Here is an 18,824-nt window from a genome sequence, read left to right as displayed (position 1 = left end):
TGGTGGATGACAGTGAAATGACTTTGATGAGTCTTCTGGGACAGATTTTAAGCCATGCTGAACTCAGCAAAAAGCTCAGCATTAACTACTAATGAAGTGGATTATTTAAAATAAGATTTCAAGAATAAAAAGCATCAAGTTTCAACTTGAAACTAGAGAGATATCTGGAAAAAGGCACATTTAATATTCTTTTTACAGATGGCTGTCACTCTCCATAAGATTTATTATGTAAACCGTGAATCGTAGGTGACTGAAGGTCATTATTATAATAATAATAATAATTAACAATGTGTATGTGCGTGCGTGTGTGTGTGCGCGTGTGGGGGTGTGTGTGTGTCTGAGGAGAAATAAAAACAAATGTTTATTTGGTTAAAACTGAATTAGAGAAAGGTGTTTTTCTTTAGCAGGTGGAAGAAACTCTCTGGACTTCACCTATGACATTTAGACATAGAAAAGAGTGAAAGAAAAGCACAAAAAGCAGAAAGAGGGGTTACTTTTACTGTGGCATCTGTAAATAAAATCTAGCACAATCAATTGTCTTCAGAAGTTCCCTCAAGTCTTATATTTTAATCTTTAAAAATATGGGAATCTGCACCAAATTTATATTTATATTTATTTTTTTGTCTGTCTGACATAATTAAAAAATATTAAATCTGATATTATGGTGGGTTGCTCAATAGAAGTCTTTTTACCATAGATTTTTTTTTTACTCGAGTATTTTTATAACAGTTTGTTAAATTACTGGAGCAAGAATATACTGTGATGATACCCTTACATGAGTAAAATTACAACTTCAGCCTTATGAACGAGACTATAAATAAAGGGTGTCTTGTAGTTTTTAGGAATGGATAATGCGAGAGCATTTTCCCAGTTGTTTGAGAATTGACCACTTCTAATTTAAACATAAGTTGAGCAACTGTGTTCACTAAAAGTTATATATTTTTTAATAAATGCAGAATCTACAGGGTGGGTCATAAGTTTGTATACATAGAAAGAAATAAACATTTTATATTGGACAACTGTTTTATTTTTGCAGGACTATGTGTAATCGCTGCACGTCATGGACCACTTTGTGGTTGATCTGCAACATTTCCAGTTTTCAGAAACTTTCAAATAAGTTTTGCCACAGTGTCATGTGTGCATGCGTGTGTGCGTGTGTGTGTGTGTGTGTGTGTTCATGTGGAGGTGCATGTGTGTGTGATGCTCCATGTTTTCTGTTAAAGTTTTGTGCAACCATGCAACTGCTGCCCGATCCAGCCATCAGTATAATTTCAGTTCTTTGCTCTGTTGTCAAACGCATCTTCTTGGGTATCTAAAATATAAAATATACATCTTTCTCCTATGTATGGAAACTTATGGCTCACCCTGTTATAAATGTTCTAAATAAAAATCTGGCATTAAAAACTTTCTTTAAAGTCTTTTCTATGTTAATAGATTTTTTTTTTCTGTCTGAAAATCTAATTAATTGTTTTTATTATTATTTATACCCAAATTATTTATCACCTGCATTCTCCCATCAAACTGCAGTATCAAGTCTTGGTAACCAGGTGGCACTGTGGCATCATCATGAGGCTCAGTAATGCAGTAAGAGTAATGTCAGGCTTCAGGATAAGTTCTGGGATATGTCCCTGTTTTACTGACAGTCTTTACTTTATCTATCAAATCGAAATAAGAGTTACATAGACATATTTAACAATGTTTTATTAACAAAATTCTCCCCAGACTTGCAACAGTTCTTACTGACTCTTCAAAAATGCAGTTGACATTTCAGCCTTGAGCTACCTGAGTCACAGTGAAGTCCTGCTATTATCTATTATAGAGAAGCATTACACAATTATCATACAGAAGTTGTATGAGTAATTGTATTTTTAAACAACTGTAAATATTCAATAATTTTTTTTGATGATGTCCTCTGAAAAATTCACATATAGTTTGTCCTTATCCTAATTGAAACCCAGGAGAAGTGTAGGCAGCTAAGTTACAAGCCACTGCAAGCCCAGCTGTCGCAACAAATATAACACAGCAGTGATATTGTTACACATGGATAAAACCAAGAAATAAGTTGAGTCCCAACACTTCTGGGGATTAAGTCTTTTAAGTGCCTGAAGCAGGTCTGACCTGGGAAGTAGCCCAAACAAAAACAACGCAACCAATTACAGAAAAAGGAGAAATAAACTGAGTCTACCCTCATGGGACAATCAGACATGGCTACAAAAAGAGCAAGGCAAAATCTAACTTTTTATTTCAAGTCTTATTAAGTATTATCCACAGTTATTTGCTTATATGTATTGGAAAAAAAAACATATATATTCATTCATATATTTTATATACAGTTCTGACAGGTTTTCACACATTCATCATCAATTATCATGAATAAAATACTATATTTGTGCTTCGGATTAGTTTTTACAGTGCCAATAAATAAAAAAATATATTTTCAGCCCCTTGGATGTTTTAACCTTTTAATTACATTTACAAGGAAATAGTGATCAATAACATGTGCATTCTCCGGGCAAAAAAGATTACAAAAAACATGTCATGTCAAGGTAAAAACAGATTTCCACAAAATAATGGCAATTATCTTACATGAAATGACTGCATAAATATTCACCCACTTCAAATCATAATTTTGTATTTACAAACTTTGACTTCATTCTTCCTTGCAAAACTGTTCAAACTCTGTCAGGTTGTGTGGGAATCGGCTATGAACTGCCCTTTTCAAGTCCTGCCAAAAAATTGAGATTGAGGTCTGGCTTTGACTCATCAGCCACTCCAGGCCATCCACCTTGGAGTCTTTAAACAATTTATATGTAGCTTTAGGTGTATGCAAGCGATCATTCAAAATTCTCTCCTGTCCTCCAGGATTTCACTGTATTGTTCTGCTTTTGCTGGGTGTCCTGGTGGCTTATAGTGTGGACACATAGGAAAATGACACTAAACATGGTAAAAAAAAGTAATAAAAACTGGATTTGGAATTGAACAATCTGATTTGCTTCAAAACCCTGAAGTCAGCCTTATTGAAATGTATTATACTATGCTTAAACATTGGGTGTGCGGTAGGAAACTAATTAAAATAAACTCTACCATTTGAATGAAAGAATGATCAAGTATTGTGACAAAACTAAACCAGAATTGTACAAAAAAGGTGGTCAAGATACAAGTGTCTAAGGGACGTTAAACATAGGGACAATGGTAGCAAGTGTGGTAGGAGTTTGTCCCGCAATTGGTGGGTTGAGGTTTTGATTCCCGCTCCTGACTCTATTGTTGTGTCCTTGGGCCAGACACTTCACCCGCCTTGCCTCCTGGTGGTGGTCAGTAGTGATGGGAAGTTCAGCTCTTTTCAGAAAGCCGGCTCTTGTGACTCAGCTTCCAAAGGTGAGCCAGCTCTTCTGGCACCCAAATTTCTTATAGCTTAACCTGGGAAATATTAATGTTTTGCATGACATATCCTTTTTCATTCAGTGCTTCCATTTATGAGGAGCCTTATAATTGCTAAATGTTTCAAATGTACAAAAGCAAAAATTCTTCCTTTTGCATAATATTTTAATTAGGGCTGTCAGCATTAACCCCTTATCACATGTGATTAATCTCAACATTTGCATTAATGCATTACTGTTACATAGCACAGATTTATCAAACCACAACAAAAGTTGAAAGCGTTTATTTTTATTGTATTGTGCTTGCGTGTTCACATACATGTGTAGTAGCTCTAAACTGTTCATGCAGGAATAACGGTGGTCACTCATCTGGATGAGGACAACGACTGTTTCCTCATCACCCAAGTTCAGTAGGAAATGAATGGAGAGGGACATTTCCAAATAAACGTTTAAAACTAAATTACTTCCCTTAAGCCTTTCTGACTATAAAAACCTAGAAAACTGAGACTCTCAAGTTGACAAAATATTTTTAGAAAATGATACAGTGGACATTTTGACAGGATGCCTCCTGGGCGCCAAGAGGGAGACCTAAGACATGCTAGAGGGATTATGTTTTTCCCAGCTGGCCTGAAGACGCCTTGGGATTTCCCCAGAGGATCTTGCCCAAGTGGCTGGAGAGAAGGAAGTCTGGGCCTCTTTACCTTGGCTGCTATCCCGATGGCATGACCCCAGATAAGCGTAAGGAAATGAATGGATGGCATACAGTGGCAGTTTTTGATACAGGGTATGTGGGCAGTTGCCCAGGGTGGCATCAGAAAGGGGGATACACACAAGAACAAGGACACAAACTATTTCTTATCTCTGTCGCCTGAATAAGTTTGCTATTACTTGTAAGCATGTTTAGTAGTGTAGGTATAGTTGCTGTTCAGTAATGTTGGACTACATTACCTGCTTTCTGCTACAAAAAAAAAAAAAGAATCTGAGAATTGCTTGCATTTTAATTGGTTGAGTGTGGCAGGAGGGGCTTGCACAACTGTGTGCATATTTATATTCTAAGCTTTCTAAAGAAGGCATAGCGATTAATCATCATTAATGACAGCACCAGAGTGTGGATAATCTGGTTAAAAATGTTAATCAATTGACATCACTAATGTTAATGAAATGTTACTTTTACTAACTTAACATGAACACAAATGAACAAAACCCTGCAAGCCAATCTACCAATCAGATTACTTACCCTAAACCTAACCCCTAGCAGTTCATTCCTATTCCTAATCCTAGACTGAACACCTTAGTCTCAAATCTAGCTCCTGACCAAAAAACTGAACTTCCCAAAGCCCAGGCCCCATAAGGAGCAGTGCGTCCTCTCAATGTAGTATTTGTTGGAAAAATTGGCCTTCGAAGGTGTGAAATGATAAAACACATACACACACGCATGCACACACACACAATGTGCAAAATTTGACAGGGCATCTATCAAGGCCTTGTTGAGCCAAAAACCTGAGGAAGTTTAATCTAAATAAAATCATTGACTAAAACTGTGGTAATGGGATCTGCTCCTGATTGGATAAGGAAATCGAACAGTGTTGGCTGAGTGGCCTACTTTCATGCAGGAAGAGCCATAGCTGAATTTGAGAGGGGGAAATGGGAAAAGAAAACAAACAGGAAAAAAAAGGAGGCTTAATGCAAAATATGTAATAATGTTTTTTTGTGTCTTTTTTTTTGCTATTTTAGCTTATGTATATATTTTTATGCAGCACACAGTTTTGACATTTAGGACTAGACATGGACTTATACAGCGTATATATAGAAGAGCGTTCCCTGTCTCTAAGCTCACTGCAGGCCGATTACGCTCCAAGCATCACCTGGCAGCAACCATTATTGATTTGACGTTGCATGCTGGGAGAAAAGATTGCTTTCAAAGGTCAGTGTTAATATGAAAAGGTCAGTGTGTTAAGTCTATTGTTTGTTTACTATTGAATAGTTGACTGCATGACTGTTGTGTAGGTGTGTGTATGTGCTAAATGAGGTCATTATCCAAATAATAAATATCCAAGACATTTTTGGCTCACAGCAAACAATAATAATAATGATTGATTGATTGCATTTGTATCTTTTTTAATCCTTTTGTTCTACTCTGATTTACTTTGCATAAGTTGCACCACCAAACTTGTGTAAGTAAAAGTTTCTTTGCTTGCTTGGGAGTATCCTTAAAGCTTAACCGTGACTTGTAGAGGATTTAAGATTTATGGAGGACAAATTTACAAACTGGCTGAGTAAGAAAAACGTGGCTGCAACAACATAAACGTAAAAATGAAATCAAGTAATGTGACAACATGTTGGCAGAGCAGATATAGAAAATCTCAAAGGTTAGCATTGCAGCTAACCTACAAGATCTTGCCAGACCTCACATAAGCTTCAAATATAACATCAGACCAACAGAAACATTTTTTGAATACCTATCCACAGTGGGATCCATATTCAAATTAATTGCAAATATACATACATACACATATACACACATACACACATACATTCTTTTGCACTACTTGTTTAGAGACTTAGAATTGATCATTAAGTCACAGCCGAGCATTACGAGGAGTCCATTCCCCTCATCCACTGTGTTAAACCAGAGTCAAGCACTGCAGTTTTTGTATTCAAATGCAGCACAGGAGTTTCATTTGTTGCAGAGGTCAACCTGTGACAGGGGATCAGTGTATGGCGGACAGAGGGCAGATTGATTCCACCTTTTTCTTTTTTTTTTCTTTCCCTCCTCCACCAGATGTTTATCCCATTTAGTGTGACAGTCTAAGAGGTGAGCACTCTTGTGTGCACGTTCTGTCCGCACGTGGCTTTACAAAGCTCCGGCCCCGACTGTGGCAGACTGAAGTTGATAGATTGCACTCAGCTATCTGTCACAGGCCAGAGAGAAGAGAAAAAGACGGGTCAGAGGAGACAGGGGGCTGCATTTTAATAGTGTCCCTAGGAGACAAACAACACAACAAAACCATACGGGATGGTCTGGCATTGGAAGCTGACACAAAGTGATGAGCTGCCAGTCTAGCTTGTTTTTCCTCATTAAAAAGCACATTTTCTAAGTGGTACTTTTGCAGTGAGAAATCCCTGTGAGGCTCTATTGGTTGACAACTCCATGACAACTTCTTTCACACTTTAAACAAATAATTTAAAGTTATTTTTGTCAAGCCAACTATTCTAAAGAAAGTTGGGGAATAAATTGATAAATGCACAACACAACAGAAGCAGGAGAAAACATGGCTAATGGAAAGTTTTCTTAAATGCCGCTAGAACCCCCCCCCCTCCATAGAACTCTATTAACCTTATCTATGATTAGATTTCTAATCATGTGCAAATGAATGCAAGCTTATGGTCATCAGAAAAGAAAAACAATTAATGGCTTGTCGTGGGCTTTGTGAAATGTTTTGAAGGATGTCCTTGTGCTGTTTTGTGGGTGTCCAGAGTTATCCTGTGAATTTGCAATCTTTACAGAATAGTTTGCAAACTGATAATGGAGTCACTAAAGGTTCGCTCCGTGCAGATTGAGCCACTCCACACATGCACATTTGATCTTGCTCACATGTGTATTTGCTCCCACACAACTAGGGAGATAGCCTCTTCAGCTTGCATGAACTCATAATCCCACAATGAGTTTTTTTTTTTTTCTTTTTCTCTTATGCACACTAACACTTAATGATCATCATGATACTCCTACTCTTTTCATACTGAGCAAAATCTCTTTATTGTGTGGCTTAGATTAATGGTAACAAAACAAATTGATCTCAAATAGTGAGAATGTGTACAAAAGCTCTCTAATCCGTCAAACTGTGATTCATGGCAATTAAGACTGTCGTGGCATGTCTCCGCATGAGCAAATGAAGTGTAATACTTTGTGTGTCCTTCAGTCTAACCCCACAGAAACATGCCCTCTCCTTGTGTACACATGAAGGCGTTTTGCCCCATTTTCTGCTGCTGCTTTTATGTGTTTTGAGTCTTTCTGTGTTTAGCTCTGTCTCAGAGAAGTGCAGTTAATGTTACTGAAGAGTCTATGTGCTGATGGCAAGGTGCAGGTCCCATCAGTTCTGACATCAGAGGCAGATTAATGGAAGAGCTTTATTTAGCTCCTGCGAAGTCCCCCCTGTCTGACCCACTGTCATTCTACTCTTAAAGGTTCAGAAATGGCATCTTGTTTCTTCCGTAGCCGTTCACAAGCAAACCACTGACCTGTTTTCTTTTCTTTCTTTTTTTTTTATTCAGAGGTCTGGCTGTAAGTGGCAAGCAGGTATGAACATTCTATGCATATTATTGGTCAGCTGTATTAAAACTTTTTGCTTTTATTTCTACATAACCCCAAAGAGACATGGCCTTTGCCATGCCCATCTTGTAAAATGCATTTTAAGCAACCTAACCAGCCTTCCCTGTCCCCCTGTGATGAACCTACTTTCCAACACTTCTTTTGAGCTGTGACCCAAAAAGTCAGACTATATGTCTGGGACTCACTGAGGAGTCTTGACCTTTCATTTGGACAACAATCTTCCAATGTGTATTCAGTCTGTGTCTATATTCTGCACAGACTATGCACTCAAATATTCAATTGGCTACGTCCAAACCTACTGAAGTTGGATGTGGCCAGAGCTTGATCCGATAGGTAGTGTATATGATGAGGGTGTGGAGTGGTACCATTCTCCTCTGTTGCCTAAATCCCTGCTCATACTGGTCAAGGTATTCCCTCTCTGCATTCATAATCATCACAGGCTTCATTTTTAAGTTATGAATGTGTGAATAAAAAGCTGGTTTCTGCCATTATCAATCTGCTTTGTTGAAAAAAATTATCCATACATTTCTACCCCAGAAAAACATTTCACACTGTCTCGTGTTTCAACCACAATCATGAGTGCCTTTAAACAGAATTGTATTTGACTGGCTAACACAACGTTAGCCAGTCAACCCGCTTTACATAACTATGAAGCGGGTGGAAAATGCTAAATGTCATTTAATTGTATTTTTTCTAACCAAAAAAATTGAAAATGCTTGTGTCTTCTGGTTCTTTATAATTGTTTTCAGAAAGGGCATCTTTTTTTTAAATACAGTTAATCTGTGTGTAATTTAATTACAATATAAAAGCAGCTTTTCTGTAAAAGGGGTCAGAGGCTTGTGAACATTAATTAGCAAACATAAAGATCATGAAGACCAAGGAACACAGCAGATAACCATTGTTTAAAGAAAAGTAACACTGCACTTCAGCCTGATCACACCATCCCCACAGTTATACATGGTGGTGGGAGCATTATGCTGTGGGGATGGTTTGCTTCAGTAGGAAAGGCAAACAGCTACTTGAATTGATGGGATGATGCATAGAGAAAAGTACAGAGTAATATTGGGCGAAAACCTGTTAGAGGCTGAAAAAGACAGGCGTAGGTACACAATAACCCTAAACACACAGCTAGCACTAGAATGCATAGGTTTGGATGTAATTACATTATTTCATAAGAGTGGCTAATTCAAAGATCAGAGCTAAATTCAATTAAAAAGTTGTGCGACTTGAAAATAGCTATTCATAGATGTTCTGATTTGATTGGAGCTTGTAGGATGTGTAAAGAAGAACAAAATTAAGTCCAGATCTTGTAAATACATGCCCCAAAGTCTTGTTTGCAATTGTTATTACAATAAAAAGGGCTCTATAAATGTTTTAATCATGTGTCAATTTACTTTTAATTCACAATTATGTACTACTTTATGTTGATCTGAGACATAAAATCCAAATAAAATGTGGTGTAGCTAGTGGTTGAACAAAGGCTATGAAAAATAATTTTGCCAGCACACTAAATGACTTGTCTCCAACTAAACTTTTTTTGTCTTCACACAAATATTGTGGGTTATTTTTAATACTATTATTATCGTTATTTTATGTAGGTAATAAACCACCGTGGTCCCAGAATTCAAATTTGAAACAAGACAGAACAAAAATGTGAAGGTTGAGGTATACCAGTCAAAGAGACATTGGTTAGGTATTTACTGGGGTGCGATGAATTTAGGGTCACCTTACAGACTGCAGTGCATAAAACACATTTAATCATTCTCAACTCATCCATAGCTCAAGCTAGTGAGGCCACCAGTTGATCATGCTGTGAATTTGGTTCTGCAAGAGAGGAATGAAAATAGAAAGGTTGATGTTGCTCTCGCAGTGCTTAACTACACAGACAGGAAATTAGGCCAGAGCAAGAACAAGAGGCTCTCTGCGATGTGTTTGGGCTCAGTGTTGGTATTAGGTGGAGGCTCTTGAGCTGAAGTAGGAAAGTGCTTCTGAGGCTTTGTTTGGATCATTTTCCAGTGGCTGTGTAGGTGAACGACTGCAAATGGGTGTGCTATCATGCGGTTGTTTGTCTGTGTGCATTGTAATGGAGGATGCGTCACGGCAGAAGCACTATTGTTTCATGCTCCCCTCTGCTCTTCCTTCCTTCCTTTCTTTTCCCCTGGGTGGGGACAGCAAATAGGGACAGTCTTCCTCAACAGGCCTATGTGGAGATGGCCTGTGGAGGCCGGTGGGTGAAAAATAAGACTGCTAGGCTGTAAGAGACCAACGAAGCAGCCAGCAGCACCAGGGGCCATGCTGTGCTGTGCCATGCTATGCCTCACTTTTGTGCCACTCCTCACCACACCATTAAAAATGACAAATGCTCCCATCAACTGCTTTCCCAGGTTAGCAACTGCCGCCTGGTGCTCCTGAAGCCCTGTGTCTGCCCTAGTTCATCAGTTTGCCACAACTGGAACAACCATTTATTATGTGGGAGTCATCTTTCATGCACCAGATTTGATTTCTATCATTGAAAGGTTATGAGTTGAATCACATAGGGACACACAAAAAAGAGAAAATGTTAAAAAGATGGTTCAAATTAACTGTGCAAATATTCCTTTATAAATAATTATAATATTCTACAAAACATTGCACTGTATTACCAGTCAACCCCTGAGGTTTGAGTTGGTCTTCTTTTTATGCAACCCTTCAATTCCTTAATTAAAATTGTGGCAACTTGAATAGTTCAGAAGACTTTTTTTCTGAATATGTCATATGTTCCTTTGCAGAGGTCTTCTACAGATTTTAGTGTTTTTAATCTTGAGACAGTTTTTCCCTCCAACCTTTGCTTTCTAAACATCTTTTCAGCGATGGCGCCAGAGTACATCTCTGCAGAATAACATTAAAGCAAACCATCCATTCATCCTGGATGTCTTAATTAGGATATCTTGATGCCCTGAAAAAAAATATGTTTTCAAAAAAGTTTCTATATCATCATTACCTTGTTTTTCTCTACCAAAAGCTTAAATTCAATCTTCATCAGTTCTTTCTCTACGGCTGGCATCTGCATTGTAATACAGAGTGTGATTGACAGATCCCTAGAAAAGCCCTTGGCTCCTGTTAGCTGGGACATGTTTTAGAGGACTGAGTACTTACAAGACTTTTAATTAACACTCATTTATTATTTTCCAACTATGCTTGAAGCATGTGTTAGCCTTGATGTGCTCTGATATGCTTGCATTATTTATGTTATAAATAATAAAACCACTTCTGGATTGGCTTAAAAAGTAAATAGTGTTTCAGGTTTTAGCTTTAATATTTTGTAATGGGGCAATGATTTAATCATTAGATTATTCACACCTTAAATGTATGTGAAATACAGTGTCTTGAAAAAGTATTAAAGCTCTGTCACATTGCAACTACAAACTTTTATGTATTTTGCTTAAAGCTGCAGAGAAGTGTATAACAAGGCTATGTTGTAAAAGTAACATTCCAAACTTTGAACATATCATAGTATTAAGCCCATAATCTGAAAGTGGAAAAAGTCAGGTGCAGTTTAGGCTGTCCACCTAAACTTTAGGCTAGATAGACATATATCAGTGAAGCGGTCTCTATCTGTACCTGTTGTATCTCTGGATGAGCTGCAGAGATGTGTAGGACAGACACCAGAAGAAAGCCATGGTTAAAAAAAAGACATACAGAGTCCCATTTGTAGTTTGCCACAAGACAGATGGAGGATATAATGTCTGAAAAAATATTCAGATGACACCAAATAAAATTGTTTGATCACTATACAAAACACTTTGAGTGGAAGAAAAATAAAGTATAGCTCATCACTCTGAATGCATCAACTCTCTTGTGAAACACGATGGCAGGAAAATCATCTGTGAAAATGGTTTCCTTTAACACAGACAGAAACGTAGGTCAGGTAAGGCAATGCTGGAAGAAAGTCTTTTTGAGTAAAGGTCTTGAGACTAAGGTGTTGGTTGAACTCAAAGGATAACATTAAAACAGATTTACAATGAAATGGTTTCAATCAAAGATTAATCTACTCTAAAGGTTACTAATGGTCCAGTCAAAGTCCAGATCTTGACTGCAAATCTTAGGAAAAAAAAGAATCTTTACATGTTTTTATATAATGGCTACATGGCCAGCCATTAATAATTTTATAAAATGGACCCAAAATATAAAGTTCTATCCCATTCATTAAGCTTGTAAAAAAAAAAAAAACTAAAACAGGTGAAAATTATCTAGGCCAGTGTGCTGCAAAGAGACAGCATTGAAGTATTAGTAGCCTGGAGTAAAATCAGGCCTATTCAGGCTGAAGATTAACAACTCCATTCCAGTTCTTCAGCTCTGGGGACTTGGGGGGACATTTCTAGCTCAAGACAGGTGTATGATTCTGGGCTACAGGGCGGGAACTGCCTTTTCCTCTGTCGAGGCAGAGTCTGGTCCTCTGTGTCCCTGCAGGGAAAGACCTATTGTGCGGACCATCTGTTACAACACACGCACACACAAAAAAGGGGGTAAGAGGTCTATGGTGAGAGGATGCGACTGATGTGCAATGCCTGTTAAATAGCATTAGGAAGTGAAGCTGAATTTGTCAGAGCTATTAGAGATGCAAATAGATCTGCACTTGTGTGAACTATAAGGAAGTTAAAGGAATAAGTAATTTTATAACAGAGATTAATTGCCCAGATTAGGAATTTGTCAAGAGTAAGATAATATATAAATTAGAAATAAGAGTAGCATCTATAGGAGATACTTACGGTGATAAAGTGCTTAGCATATTATTCTGAGTTACTTTCAAACGGCTGACTGAAAAAACCACCTAATAGCCGATTTAACATGAGATGCAGTGACACCTGTCCACCAAGTGGGGGCGTCATGTCCCTTCAGTGCATCGGGGGGGCCGATTCAAATAGGTCAAGGAAAAGTTTTGTGTTTTGACAATGCAAAGTAGGCGGAGCGGCGGCGTGGCCATTGGTTAGTGAGTTTCAGCTTCCAGTCGTTGATTGGTTCTGGCTCTCTAATGAGTCCGTGAGCATGCAACATCGGGTCTCCCCCCCTATAGCCACTCCTCGGACCCCCCAACAACCTATCCTCCCCTCCCTCCCCGCCTCCCGATCTCCTCGCATCCCCCCCCCCTCGGCCCCTATACTCCGCTTCTCCCCTTGCGCTGATTGTCACACATTGTTTACTACGGCTTGAAATGTGACTCACAACAGAGGCTGTCTGCTGGAGTACCGCTCTGACAAAGCGAAGGATTTCTTTTCTTGACGCGCGCCGTGCGTCTTGATTATTTTTTTGGAGGGGACACAGGTTTGTGGAGACTAACCCTTCTGCCATGTCAGTGGATTTGCTTGCGCTTTTATCCGTCCTGGTCATCACGTCCTCTGCGATGGAAGGTAAATAATCAATTCGGGATTTATATTAATGTGGAAAACGCTGCTTTTAAACAGGGCGCGTTGTGATGGTCTTTGGAAGTGGGAGGGGGGTTTGGGGGGGGGGGGGTGAGAAGCGGGGGCGTCCTGGTCCTTCTGCTGGGCAGCGCCTGCATCTCCCCGGCGTTCAGGGATGTCATACACGTGGGTCGCAGCGGATTGCTTTGGTTCTTCTCTCTTTATGTCGGAACAGCATCTTCCCGCAGCGCTGAACGCCGCTGATACTTGTTTATGTGACTACACAAGTTTGTGTCATTTTAACTATAAAGGCATAACCGCCACGGTAAGAGTAGTAAATGCCACATAGCTGTGATGTCTCTGTTTTTATGCTTTCGCATATTATCCAAAGAGCAATTACTTTTTTTTTTTTTTTTCCTCAGAGTGGCACAAAGAACACGAGCAACTCCTTACAGGTTTTCTCATAAACAAAAATGATAATATATTATTAAGTAAATCCCCCATGTATAATTTTCTTGCATCTACAGATGCTGAGACAAGCTCCTATGGAGTCTGAATATAGTTCTGATGGGAAATCATGTGTAAAAAATGTTCTTTTCCCTGTTTGCATCTTTGTTTTCTTCCTACTCCGAGACACTCATTTTTGCAGCTTCTTCTTCAGTTGTACAGAAGCCAGCATCTCCTCAGTCAAACATGGTTTTCATTTCCTCTGTCTTACCTCATGGGACAGGACTCTGGGTTGTGTGGCCTCAGCCAGGATATCTGTTGGGTGGATGAAACCAGCTTCCTCCCATCGTGGCTGTGGAACTCTTTTTACTTCATGTTGTTTCCTCCCTTGTCAAACATGGACAGGAACACTAGCTTCTGTTTATATCTACTGTCCTTATAAATGAGTTAGATCAGAATTAGTTTCCTCACACACAGGTTTTCTCTTTAATCATTCACTAGTTTGATCCTGGATCCTCCCCAGCTCTGGGATGTGCTCTGTAATTTTGGCTTCAGCTTTCTTGTTTTTTGCTCATCGCATTTTAACACATAGCTACAGATAGCAAGGCAAGGGACCAAATTGCTACCTCTTCGGGAAGGGATACGTTTTGAGGTTGGGACGTTTACCCAACGTTAAATGACTGCAAACAGTTCAGAGATGAGAGGCTGAATGCGAGAGAAAAAAAAGTGAAATTTTACTGCTTACTGAAGAGGACGTAGGATGAAGATGAAACAGATGGGTATACAGAGATAGCCCCTGGGTTACTTCCCTATCAAAGATTAAAGTGATTTCCTTGTTTGGGTTGCTAATTGAAAGTAGGTGGCCCCACGGGAAGGTTAAAATCTTCACTGATCCGAACTCCAAGCTGCTGCTGTTACCCCCCTTCTTTTTCTCTAATACGCAAGAGAGAAAGTGGAGTCTCTGACCCCATTATCTCGGCCCATCCTGGCTCATATCGATCTCATTATGAATCCAAATCAGATGATGACAACAAAAATTCATAGAACCATGTGTGTTTGCAAGTGTCTGAATATTTTTGCTGCTGCGGCCGTATGGATTGACGCTTGAAATAATTGATTTATCTAACCTCTATCTTCAGTCACATTACTCAGATAAACAGCTCATGACAATATTAATAGGACAGTCAACTTTGGAATACAAATGACCAGAAATAAATATTCTTAAGAGCTTTAATATGTTAATGACAATCAAGCGTATGAGTTAAAATTTGGTTAATGGAAAAGTTTGCTGTGGTAAAAATGTTGGGTGGGCGCAAAGTGTTGTTAGCTTCCAGACATTTTTAAAGTGGAAAACATTTCATATGTCCTAATTTCTCCTCCCAAAATTCAGCCGGTTTTTTGTCACTAGGTTTTCCATTCGACTCTGGGCTTCTTCTTTCCCATCATGGTGCTGCATAGATTGGTCTTCAGACAGCAGCAACAGAAGTCATTCTCCTCCGCTCGGAGAGTCATCGCTTATTTCTGTTTGCCCTTAAAGCAATTAGGCTTAGATAAACCCGCTCATTTAACAACCCAGAACGGGGTGGTGGAGAGAGGGGGAGGAGGAGGAATTGAGAGAAGGGGGGATTAATCATAGCGGCTGGAAGATAGGCAGGCAGGGACAGAGGGAGATGAAAAGATGACAGAGGCAGAAGAGGAGAGGTCAAAGGAAAACAGTATATATGTCTCACAAATGGGTAGACTGAAACAGTAAAAGGGCAAAAGAAGTTTAAAAAAAAAGGAAGAATATGTTGACAGTACATGCCTAAGCCAGGCTACTCCTTGATGCAAAACAGTGTCTGTACTTAATATGAGCCGGATTTGAATGTGTTCGCGGTGCTTTGTAAACAGTCCCACAGGATGATGTGTACATGTATTACGGAGTTGTAATGCTTTATCCTTAGAGGATGCAACGGAGAACACAACAACTTCCTGAATAAATAATATTATAGTATAGATTTATCAGGTGTCCTATTATCTAAAGGATATTCTTGTCCTCCTGATCTGTTGTTTTGAACTTGCTTTGCGGAAATAACGATGTATATCATCCAGCTTTTCTATTATTTCAGAGCTATGAATGTCTTGAAATGTTGATATTAGTACATTACATCAGTCATTTTTGAAATATCCACTTGGTGGAATTGCTCTAAACTGTCATTTTCTCTTGTTTTACAAAGTGATGACCTCAAGAAAACACTTCCCGCCAGGGTTAGGATTATGTCTCATAACAATATGTCAGCTGTTTAGAGTGTTGTGTGCCTTTTGAGTTCAGAAGGGTGTCTCTAATAGTAGAGAACATTAAACTTACCAGCACTGTTTCTGACACAGTGAACATGGACTAAGGGGAACTTCTTCTGTTGTCATTAAAGTAACTCTAAGGAGAATACTGTTGCCCTGTTAAAATGGAAAACGCGACATACAATTTAACCTGAACCTGGAAAGAATTATTATCAACAGCAGTTACAATAATTAGTGGGCACAAGAAGAAATTGTTCTTTTTGGCATTCTAAAGCTTGTAATGGTGGAACCAGTCGTTTACTGAAAAAGACAGCTGTGATTCATATTGTAAAAAGGTGTAGAGGACTGTCCATTGTTGTCCTGAAATAAAACACCATCTTCCTCTCTGAAGGCCAATTTGCTATCCATAAAAACTGACAGATTATACTGCATTTTGTTTTCTGTTTGTTTGAGGGGGTTTTTGACCCTGGTTTTGTTACTGCGTGGGAGCTGGCTGCAGGCAGGGAGTGAGTAGGTATGGGTTTCCAGGTATAGCAGAGGCGAGTAGAGTAATAAAGCTGCAGCTTATTGCATTCTGTCACTTCTGTCTTTGCTCTTCAAACGTGGTACTAGTAGTACATCCAAAAAGACCATTGCACATATTTTCTAATTATATGCGAATCACAATTTCATCAGACAGCATACTTTAACAGCATCAAGATTAAAGAAAAGTAAATAAGTGTGCCTACGCTGGTACACAAATAGTAAACAAAGACATGATCGATATTTTAATTAGCATATGATGTAATAAACTGCTTAAATTCTAATTTTATTTCACAAAAACATGGATATTAATGAATTCATGCTGTATTTGGAGTGAAGTGATTCAGTTTTAGCACATGATCTGAATGTAGGACTAGTTCTTGTTAACGGGGAACTTGTTAACTTGTTATTTCAGACTGATGCATGTTCAGTGAGGACAGATAATGACGGATTTTCAATCAAGTCATCAGTGGAAGATGGCCTCCTATCCACGGTATCAGTTTTGTAAAAGAAGATTCATTTTATTGTTGATATTTATTTTTACATTATTCTCATCTACAGAAGAGTGAAACCAAATAATCTGTATGCATGAAATTTACTATATGCTATTTTTGTTCTGGTTTAGAAATAATTTGTTAATTATTTTCTGTATAGTATTTGCCTTTTACAGTTTTCTGTATTTCTCCCAAATCAAATCACATGCATACACACCTAACTGGACCAATAATTTAGTGCTCTTAATATTTATACTTTCTTCTCACCTTTAAAAAACAAAAGGTGAGAACAGAAAACCAAGCTGGGCTACAAGCTACATTTGTGAAAAATCTGTTACTTGTGGCAGTACGTTTTCTTGTCTTGTACGGGTGTTGCGTGTTTTATCAGGCTTCGGTGCGCCCCACTTATTTATCCCACTTTTGTAATTTCGTTGTGTCAGCCGAGGTTGCACAAATGTAGAGTTGCCTTGTGAGGCTGGTGTAGTTAGAAGCTCCGCTTCTCAATGTGTATCTTGTGTGTGTTCACCAGCTACACAGGGGACACAGCAAAAATAAAAAAAAATAAAAAGGAGAACCATTGAGTCTCCTAGGAATGTGAAAGCAAAACTGTTCCTTTACGGCAGTCTGTCATTTCTAAACTGATGTAAGAATGAAAAATAAAGCTGGAACCTAGTCCTCTGGATGGACACAGTATGCAGCTGAAAAGACGTGAAGAATTACCTGTTATGTGCTCACATGAGGGTATTTTAGCCATAGGCACTACTGCTAACTTGGGACCACCTGAAGTAAAATTCAATTCTTCTCTCAGTTTGTACTACAGTGGGTGTTCATGTGTCGCCAGTGTGGTGCTACAACTATTACGGCTGAATTGGCCAGCAGACATGCCCTCATCTCATAATAGGGGCTCTATTTTGCCCACAGTGGAGCAACTACTTGGTGTTAAGGCACACTTAGACAGCCCAGCCAGTCAGCTATGACGACCCTAGTGCAAACACTTGCCAGCATTCGGTATGCCTGCAGTGCTGTAAATATGTTGCAGTCATACATGTGCGCAGTGATCTGTGTGTCGTTTTCTTTTAAACACGGTTGTATACCGCAAACTCTCTCACAGTTTATTCGATCACTGCTTTCTCACCCCTTTTGTTTGCCTCTTCCTCTTTCACTTACATGCACACATATGCAAACACACCCCCACATATCACATATAAACACATAGCAAGTCCCCCTCGGAGCTCACCTTACCCCAGAGACATCTGAGCCTTGGGAGGGCCAGATGGTGGATACAGACTGGGAGCTTTTGCGTGTGCACTTTTTTTTTTTTTTTTGTAGCCCCCTAGCGTGAAAGTGAGCAGTATCAAGGGAAAAGAACAGAGCTTTCGGCGTGCCAAATCGAATGCGTGTTTGTTCTTTTCTGTCCAGACCTTTTCCTCACGTGCTGATATCTCGTGTTGTTTACCTCGTCGTCAGCCTTCGTCTTCCCAGACATTCCTCTGTCCAGAGATTTGCCACAGAGATGCTATCAACGGTGTTAGGTTCCACCTGCCACACTCTGTGCCCCACGCTTATCAGAGCAGGTGGCAGACTGCGGGATGAGTACTGATGCCGTATCTGTCCAATCATCGGGGGATAAGCAGACCTACTGCATCAGCAACATACATAACATATTAGAGCGCAGGAGTGGAAGCGGCGACGCTTGTGACACAGTTCAACCTCAAACTGTGTGAGTCATCTGTTTGCTGCAAAAGCCAGTTCCATCATTTTTTTTTTTTTTATGAACGCAACACACACACACACGCCGACACAGACGGTGTGAAGGCTTGATACGCACAGGAGCAGAAACTAAGAGATAACCCTCCAAGCTGCGCATTGTGGAAAATAGAAACGCTAGTCACTGATTGGCCGCAGTGACCCGGCTAACCCCACTACCCAAGGATGGAGGTGTGAAAAATGTGCTTTTTCTCTTTCTTTTTCATGCTTCTGAGCTTTTCGTTCTCTC

General features: G+C 39.2%; 1 protein-coding gene across 2 annotated transcripts in view; it reads left to right on the top strand.

The window, feature by feature from the left end:
- The first annotated feature begins 12,511 nt into the window (after positions 1-12,511).
- The window catches only part of ephb1 (EPH receptor B1), a 170,901-nt gene continuing 164,588 nt past the window's right edge, over positions 12,512-18,824 (top strand). Inside the window, exon 1 of one of the 2 annotated variants that reach the window (XM_081597723.1) lies at positions 12,512-13,094. In XM_081597723.1, coding sequence (XP_081453849.1) covers positions 13,034-13,094 — 61 coding nt within the window. In that variant the 5' untranslated portion in view covers positions 12,512-13,033. The remainder of the gene's footprint in view (positions 13,095-18,824) is intronic. The other variant, XM_081597722.1, reaches the window with a different exon arrangement.

The sequence above is a fragment of the Poecilia reticulata genome, chromosome 17, assembly GCF_904066995.2.
Source record: "Poecilia reticulata chromosome 17, P_reticulata-male-v2, whole genome shotgun sequence".
Taxonomy (NCBI): domain Eukaryota; kingdom Metazoa; phylum Chordata; class Actinopteri; order Cyprinodontiformes; family Poeciliidae; genus Poecilia; species Poecilia reticulata.
The sequence above is the reverse complement of the archived record's forward strand: the minus strand, read 5'-3'. Positions and strand labels throughout refer to the sequence as shown.